The sequence below is a fragment of the Lycium ferocissimum genome, chromosome 9 (assembly GCF_029784015.1).
Source record: "Lycium ferocissimum isolate CSIRO_LF1 chromosome 9, AGI_CSIRO_Lferr_CH_V1, whole genome shotgun sequence".
Taxonomy (NCBI): Eukaryota; Viridiplantae; Streptophyta; class Magnoliopsida; order Solanales; family Solanaceae; genus Lycium; species Lycium ferocissimum.
Genome location: NC_081350.1, coordinates 14,715,867 through 14,725,366, shown reverse-complemented (window position 1 = coordinate 14,725,366; position 9,500 = coordinate 14,715,867). Strand labels below are relative to the sequence as shown.

The 9,500-nt window shown below is 41.4% G+C and overlaps 1 protein-coding gene across 1 annotated transcript; it reads left to right on the top strand.

Annotated features, from left to right (window-relative positions):
* Positions 1 to 713: 713 nt before the first annotated feature.
* On the top strand, positions 714 to 1,130 carry LOC132031600 (uncharacterized). Its single transcript, XM_059421572.1, has one exon. The coding sequence runs from the start codon at positions 714 to 716 to the stop codon at positions 1,128 to 1,130; it is 417 nt and encodes a 138-aa protein (XP_059277555.1).
* Positions 1,131 to 9,500: the final 8,370 nt, after the last annotated feature.

The following is a 9,500-nucleotide window of genomic DNA, read 5'->3' as shown; positions in this document are numbered from 1 at the left end:
TACGGAGCTAAAACAAAACCTCGATAGATACTCGGCGATTGCTCGGGCCGATGTACACAATGTGCATCGCCGAAGATCGTGGTCGAAGATGATAAGATTCGAGGGCCGCCAAAGATCACGGCATTCCGTAAGAAGGGAGTGATCGCTCGAGCGAGAGTGGTAGATCGGGATTCCGCATCATCATATGATAGGTACCGTGGGGCCTTACCCACTCGATCGAAAGGGGAACGGCGCAATGGCCGAATAAAAAAGAATGAGGTGAGGAATGATCGAGGCCAAAATAGCCATGGTTTGATAAACAGAAATGCTGTCGATAGAGCCCCGGGAAACAGAGAAACTCCAAGGTTATCCGAGTACAACTTTTGTGTCGATGTAGCAACCATCGCGGCTGCCGTTATCCGAAACAAAGAAACAAGACATCCGAGGCCAATCCAATCTGATCCAGAGAAGCGGGATAAAAGTCTTATTTGTAAGTATCATCATACTCACAGCCATCGAACCGAGGATTGTCGGCAGCTGAGAGAGGAGGTCACCCGTCTGTTCAATTTAGGACATCTTCGAGAATTCCTAAGTGAACGAGCAAAAACCCATTTCAAAAACCTGGACTCCAACAAGCAACATAGGCCGGAAGAGCCTTAACCGTGATACACATGATCAGCGGGAGGAACCGACATTCCCTATTCACTGTTATAAAACGCACAAAAATTTTCATAATGAGGGAAAAGCGTATCCGGAACGATGACCCCGATGGCCCCATCACATTCAATGACGAGGACATGGAAGGCATCGCCCAGCCGCATAATGACGCACTGGTAATATCTGTCCTTGTCAATAAGTTTAGAATTAAACGTGTGCTAATTGATCTTGGTAGCTCGGCTAATATCATCCGATGGAGAGTCATCGAACAGCTGGGACTACTAGGTCAGATCATGCCGGCAATACGGGTCCTCAACGGATTCAACATGGCATGTGAAACGACGAAGGGTGAGATCACTTTGCAGATCAAGATGGCAGAACTACGTAGCATCAAATTTTATGTGATAGAGGGAGATACGGGATATAATGCATTTGTCAAGCGCACCGTGGATTCACCTCGTAAGAGTGGTTCCCTCGACTATGCATCGTATTGAAATTCCCGACCTGCGGGTATCAAAACCATCCGTGGTGAACACAGTGCCGCAAAAGAAATGTTCGCGGTCAAGAATGCGTTAAGGCTATAAAGGCGCCAGATCGAGCGAAAGGGAAGAATGCCACATAGTAATCACGCGTATCCCGATCCCGGAATCTTCGGAAGATCGGAACGGAGACACAACAGACGAAGAGTTGAAATTCGGGGTGCCAAGAACATTCGCGGTGCCTGATGATTCTGATGCCACTAAGTCCATAGTCGAAGAACTCGAGCAAGTCATATTGTTCGTCCATCTACCAGAGAAGAAGGTATACCTGGGCACAGGGTTAACGCTCGAGCTCAGGAAATTTTTTATTGAGTTCCTTAAAAATAACTCAGATTGCTTTGCTTGGTCCCATTTAGACATGACAGGTATTCCATCGGACGTGACGACACACAAGTTGAGCCTGGATCCAAGTTTCCCTCCGGTCAAACAAAAGCGGAGGCCACAACCCGAGGTAAAACATGCATTCGTCAAGGACGAGGTAACCAAGCTCCTTAATATAGGATCCATTCGTGAGGTAAAATACCCAGATTGGTTAGCTAACGTTGTGGTAGTGCCTAAAAAGGGGAATAAGTTCAGAATGTGCGTAGATTATAAAGATTTAAATAAAGCCTTCCCGAATGATTCATTTCCTTTGCCGAGCATCGATCGCATGATCGACGCTACTGCGGGTCACGACACGCTAAGTTTCCTCGATTCCTACTCCGGGTACAACCAAATACAAATGGACCCGGAGGATCGAGAAAAAATCTCCTTTATAACTAGGTCCGGCACATATTATTATAATGTAATGCCCTTCGGCTTAAAAAATGACGGTGCCACCTATCAGCGTTTAGTTAACCGCATGTTCGAACACCAAATAGGGAAATCCATGGAAGTTTATATAGATGACATGGTCGTTAAGTCCCTGCGAGCAGAGGACCACTTGAAATATTTGCAGGAAACTTTTAGCATATTAAGAAAGTACAACATGAAGCTGAACCCGAAAAAATGTGCCTTCGAGTCGACCAAGGCAAGTTTCTCGGATTCATGGTATCAAATCGGGGGATCGAAATCAACCCGGATAAGATAAAGGCAATTAAAGATATCACTGTGATCAACGACATCAAAGGGTGCAAAGGTTGACGGGACAGATAGCTGCCCTAAGCCGATTCATCTCCAGATCCTCGGACAAGAGTCATCGATTTTTCTCGCTGCTAAAGAAAAAGACTGACTTTGTATGGACTCCCGAATGTCAGATGGCCTTAGCAGAACTCAAAAGGTACTTATCAAACCCGCCTCTACTCCACACACCAAAAGCGAACGAGCAACTGTACCTGTACTTGGCGGTGTCCGAGATAGCGGTGAGCGGTGTCCTGGTTTGAGAGGAGAAAGGTACGCAATACCCGGTTTACTATGTAAGTAGAACCCTCGGTGACGCCGAAACCAGGTACCCACATTTGGAATAACTTGCTTTGGCTTTATTGAGTACATCCAGGAAATTAAAACCTTACTTTCAGTGTCATCCCATATGCGTCGTAACGTCGTACCCCCTAAGGAATGTCATGCATAAACCCGAACTCTCAGGCCGCCTAGCAAAAAGGGCTATGGAGATTAGCGGGTATGATATTGAATACAAACCCCGAACTGCGATCAAATCACAAATATTGGCGGATTTCGTGGCCGATTTCGCACCGGCCATGATTCCTGTGGTGATAAGGAAATGCTTCTTACCTCGGAGACTAGTACGGGAGTCTGGACCCTTTATACGGATGGTGCGTCTAACGTAAAAGGGTCCGAGTTAAAGATCGTTCTCAAACCTCCCTCAGGTGACGTAATAAGACAGTCAATTAGATCGGCTAATTTAACTAACAACGAAGCCGAGTATGAGGTTATGATTACAGGTTTAGAGCTGGCTAAAAGCTTGGGAGCAGAGGTCGTAGAGGCCAAATGCGATTTTCTCCTGGTGGTCAACCAAGCGAACGGAACCTTCAAGGTCAAGGATGACCGAATGGGAAGATACCAGGAGAAACTTCAGGTTGTCCTTCGCCGGTTCAAGGAATGGACGTTGGAACACATTCCCCAGGATCAAAATAACGAGGCAGACGCCTTGGTAAATCTGGGATCCTCGGTCGAATCGGATGGGTTCAACTCCGGAGCTATAGTGCAATTGACGAAATCAGTCATAGAGACCGGACATGCCAAAATAAACACGACCAGCCTCACCTGGGACTAGAGGAACAAATACATAGATTATCTTCTGTCACACCCCTATCAGGAGTATGACGGGCTCCGACCCGTAGGCCGGGAACCACCTGACTTATCCGTTACTTTGAATATTATAAATCATAACTCAAAGAACACCTGCACACAGAAAAGGTCCAACATAGAAATATCCGATCATTCAGCATATATATTCATATGCGGACCGACAAGGTCGCCACAACATAACGTATATCATAAAGCCGGCAATGCTAACAGTAAAGTATCAAGAGCTCAAAATAAAGCCGATAAGGCCACCAAAATATTATACAACAATATGAACCGGTGGGGCTATAAAACATCTAACTGTACACACACACATCTACGAGCCTCTACATAGAATACGATGATCATGAGGACAATACCAAATAGTCTACAGCTCCGAAATAAGTGGAGTGCTCGTGAGAATCCGCTGATAGAACACCTACGGGTCTGATCCATCTCCCTGCCTACCTACGGGCATGAGCGCAGCGTCCACTAGAAGGGAAGTCAGTACGAAAAATGTACTGAGTATGTAAGGCATGAATAACAACATAATATAGATATGAAAGGTAACATGGAATAAGAGAGATAACCTATACAATCTGGATGCCTCATAAGGCGGATGTCATGCATGCTCAGCTTTTAAAAAAAACTTTTTCTTACATACATATATATAATATCATTATCATAACATACCCAGCCTTTTCAGGACTCAGTGTGTAACGTACTCGGCCCTTTCGAGACTCGGTATGTAACGTACCCGCCCCTTTCGGGACTCGGTGTGTAACGTACCCGTACTTTCGGACTCGTGTGTAATACCAGGCGATCGGTGGTTGCACAATAAGTGCCATACCCGCCCGACTATAGTGCGGCTCAATGTATATATAATATATATATATATATATATATATATATATATATATATATATATAAGCATGAGAGCCAAATAAAAGCTATAACTACTTCGAGTGACGTAAGGTCGGTAACCTCCGATTTTCATTATGGAATTATCATCATCGCTATATCTCACCTTGAAGGAACAATTATTATAAGGTGAGATCAACAACAATGAATAAAATTGAGAAAATCATGAAATAATCTCAATAATCTCATAATAGTATTAACATCATAAGCTTTGGAATTTCTAGAATTAAAATCATCACCATCATAGAAATATTCTCATCTTTAACATCGTCATTCATATTGTAAAAACATGTTCGTTGTTGTTGTTGTCATAAAGGCTTATAGAATCATAAATCTTTGAATCGGAAAATAGGGACATTTTGGAAAATATTTATGGATTATCAAGAAAGAAGTCGTGCCTTTGAATCATAAACTCTATGAATCATGAATTTCTAGCTTTTGGGAATAAGAATATTCTTAAAAAACATTTATGGATTCACATAAAGGGATCATGGGACATTTGGAAAACACCTATTGGATTCATAAGAAAGGAATCATGCCTTTAGAAGAAAGGTGTAACACCTCGTAACTTCGGACGAAGCTTGAATTATAACATGATAATATAATGGAACCAATATGAGGGTTATAGAAAGTGTTTTGAAAACCAATTAAGTCATAAGAAATGTCTTTGGGAAAAACAAAGTTGAAAGCCACTCTACGGGGCATGTTTGCAAGTGAGTTTATAGAAGGTCTTACTTCCAACGATCATAACCCCATTATTAATTGAGAATTTGGGAAAACTTCCTTGATGAAAGTTGTAGAGCATTGAAATACCTTTCCAACGGTATCTTACGGGGGTCAAACGGACATCTGTGTAAAAAGTTATGGCCATTTTACGACAGACTGTCCGACAGAAAACCGCCTCTGTCACCAGATGCGACGGAGGGTGCGACTCGCAGACACGACATGCGACGCCACAGTCCCGTCGCAAGTGGTGACAGAGAGATTTTGTCCAGACTTTTCTGGACCACTTTAAATGAGACCCAACTCGTCCAAAATCATATTTTCATCATTCTTGGTCAAGAAAACCTCTAGAATACTCTCTAACCTTCATCCACACGAAAATTCAAGGGAAATCCATAATCAATAACACCAAATCCATGAACCCAAATGTATGAAACCTAGCCAAGGTTCATCTAAATCAAGAAAACCCAAGGGAAGTGAAGTAGGGTTTTGGTGCTAGAGAAGTAACTCCACTCAAGACTTGTTCAACCACTACCTAAGGTAATGTTTCTACTCTCTAATCATCTATAGTTGCGAATTGATGAGTCCTTGGGAGGATAGTAAATAGATTTGGTAAAGAGAATTATATGAACTATGCTAGGGTTTTTGGATTGTTGACTTGGGATTGTTGTATTCATGTGGTTGATGAAGAATGATGTTAATTACATCTAATTGAGATTGTAGAATCAGCTAGAAGTAATAGAATGGGAAATTGGTGAAGAAAACACCATTAATGAGGGTTGTGGAGCTTCATGCCCACCAAGTGTTTGATAAAATGCTTAGATGAACAAAGCATGGACATTGTTGCTAATATAGAATCCCTATGACTCGTATTATTATAGATCAAAGTTGAAGGGATTGAAGGACATTGTGATACGCCCAAAAGCGAGAAGTTAAGGTATGTAGAACTTCCATCCACATGCAGGAATCTTTACGTTCCTCCCCACGCTCTGTGTCTTGATATCCATGAAGTTCAAAATCCAGGGCATTATGCCCAACATATTAGTAGCCCGTATTTATGTGTTTATAGACATGAATTCTGTATCTATATTCGTTATTGTATTCCTAATCTTCCATTACGGTTATTAGGAACCCTAGCTTAATCCATGAATCATGAATTCTTCCTCATGTGTTCGCATTATGTTATATGAAATTTTATGATTTTATGTAGCAAGTTACAAGCATGTTTTCAAGTCAAATTATATATCTATATATTTATGAACTATTGTTTCTACTCACGAATCAAGAACATGTTTACAAGATTATGACAAGTTATCTCATGAAACCATATTACAAGTTATTTCGTGAAATCATGATTACAAGTTATTACAAGTTATTTCACGAAAATCATGGGCTTCTTAGCCAACTATATCATGTTCATGTTTTGGGATTGCTTAGTTAACCGAGAGAGGCTCGGATAGCCCGAAACTACGTTGCCACCGTAGGATAAGGGTTGTCGCAAGTAGGCAACACCTTCATTATGCAGTTGGATCCTTACATGCTATTATTACTTAAATCTCATATCCCCCGGCAAGGTGTGTGTGTTCTCCGGTAGGCGCAAGTACCGCATCATGTTGTCGGTTACACTATAGCATTCCCCACGTTACAAGAAGTTTTATATACATGTATTTTCATTGAATTCTTTGTTTTCAGACTTTACTCACGTTTCATGCTCATGTTCAAGTTACATTCAGTTTCAGTTCATGTTCTATACCTATGTATGCCATGTTCTTCATTTCAGCAGGTTTTACATACTAGTACTATTCACCATGTACTAACGTCCCTTTTGCCGGGGCTCGCACTTCACGGTGCGGATACCGATTTTCGGAACATACGCCGCGCGATGGGATCACCTCGCATCGGCTTATTGGTGAGCCCCACTCCTCTCGGGGTTCCACATGGAGTCTATATATATTTAGTATGCGATCTATGGTAGTCCAGGGCCATGTCCTGGTAGTTAGTATTCGACATGTTTTAGAGGTTTCATAGATAGATGTTAGTTTACGAGTCGATTAGTGCGTTCCATGTTACGCATCTATTATGTTTTCATAATGTTTCATGCTATGAGATAATTTCAAGACATTATTCCGCAAATTATATTTTTATGATTTATTTAAATTGCATCATATAGATTCTATTGTTTGATGCCCATGTTGATAAGCAAGCCATGAGGTTCGCTCGGACACATGCAGGCAAGGCCCGAGTGCCGTGTTACGTCCAGGCCATGGTTCGGGGCGTGACAAAGCTTGGTATCAGAGCCTAGGTTCAAGAGTCTTTAGGGAGTCTATGAAACCGTGTCCAGTGGGGTCACTTTTATATGTGTGAGGGCCCCATGCATATAAACAGTTGACCACCAAGACATCCAGGATTGTCTCACTTCTTTCATATTCTAGATCGTGCCATGAAGCTTAGAGCAATAAGTAACTTCTCTTCCTCTTGAATTACGTACGTTTCGAATGCGCAGAAGATGAACAGGTAACTCAAGGTTCAACTAAGGATGTTTACCCATAGGGGGTACAAATGTACAGTACTTACTGGTAACGAATGAGATTTCAAGTGCTAATGAAAGTGGAATACAATGTAAGTTGCCCGAGAAGGGTGTAGTGGAATGAATAGTATGTTGAATGATAATGATGTTCTTGACAAAGGAGAATGGAATACAACAGGGAAGGGATATCAGAGAAATTAGAAAAGGAGCTAAGTCAACAGGAAAAAGGTAAATCATGGAGGATCTCAAGGAAGTGGTGGCAGACAGTTTTCTACCGGAGGTCATCAGAACCAACTCCATCTGCAGTTAAAGATTGAAGGGGAAAATAAACAGGAAAGTATAACAGGTACAGTTTGATTTGGACATATGAGGTAAGTTCATCATTTTTATACTGTTGTTGAAATTGGGAGCCCTGTGTGGCTATGATATGATATATATGTATATATGTTGGCCTTGTGAGGCATTGTTGGTATTTCCTGCATGCAGGTTTTGGGATAAAAAAAAAAAAAAAAAAAAAAAAAAAAAATACAAAGGAAACTCTGCCAAATTTTTTCTAAAAATAGAAGGAGAATGAGATATAAGTTCGTAATATGTCTGGAAAAGCCACGTCAACGGTAATGATAAGATTTGACTAAGTTATGGGTACGGATGACTTTGGGAAAGAAGATTTGATTCCCTATTCAGATGAACACCTTGAGTGGGTGACAGTTCAGATATATCCGAATGTGTATTGGAAAACAAGGGCTTAATTTAAGTTCAGAGTAGAGTGATTAGTAGAAGAAGAGAGCAACCTATAGAAGAATAGCCTTTAAGAGTTTTCAAAAGAGGTTGTCCTAAGATTTACAAGTGTGAGCAGAGTTAAGTCGTTAAGATAGAGTATGCCATTTACGAATACAGTAGCAACCCGTTCATGTAAGTAAATTTAGTTCTTTTTCTTCATGAGAAATTGGTCAGATGTGAGTCAAAAAAAAAAAAAAAAAAAAAAAAAAAAAAAAAAAAAAAGGGGTCAGTGTTGTAGAGTACAAAGGAATTGCAGAAGGTAAGGAATGTTAATTGGATCCCATCAAAAGGGAAGAATTTGTAAGTATAAGACGTCAGCCTTGGTCTAAGGGGGAGATACATAAATCTCCAAGACGTCCTGGGATAATTGAAGACCCGAAGGGTTAGTATGAGATGTGAAGAACCTAATTCAGTTAGGTTGGCATAATGAGATAGTCTCCATAGGGAATATGTCTAACCCGAAGTGAGTAGAAGGATCGTCAAATGGATCGTGTCAAGTTCAATTACTATCGATTAGGCGATCACAGAAAAGCTATAAGATCATGCCCAGTTATGTGTCATAAGGGTAGTGCCATTGCACAAGACTCTAATCTTTAAGGTGCTAGTCATAGACTTGGCACACAATAGCACTATGAGTATTTTAGGAAGTACGCCCCTCATGATTTAGGCAGACAAGAGAACTAAGGTGAAAGAAGTTCACTGCTTATCCAAGCTAGGAATTCGACTTTCAGACTCCGAAGTGGGTGGAGTTATTACCCAGAACATGGCATTCCTGCTTAGTCATTGAAGTTAGAGAGAAGCAGTTTGGTGATTCCTACTTGCGGATGAAAGAGGGATTCACGAATGGAAAGCCTTAGCTTTTGAGCAGGAGGGAGATAATGGTACCTTGAGATATCGAGGCAGATTATGCGTTCCAGATGTAGATGGGCTCAGAGAGCGAATCATGTCAGAAGCTCACAATTCCAGGTATTCCATTCACCCAGGTTCTACTAAGATGTACCATGATCTTAAGGAGATTTATTGGTGGAATGATATGAAGAAGGATGTAGCGGATTTTGTAGCTAAGTGCCCGAATTGTCTGCAGGTGAAAGCCGAACACCAGAGGCTTGGTGGCTTGGCTCAGAATGTTGATATTCCTGTCTGGAAATGGG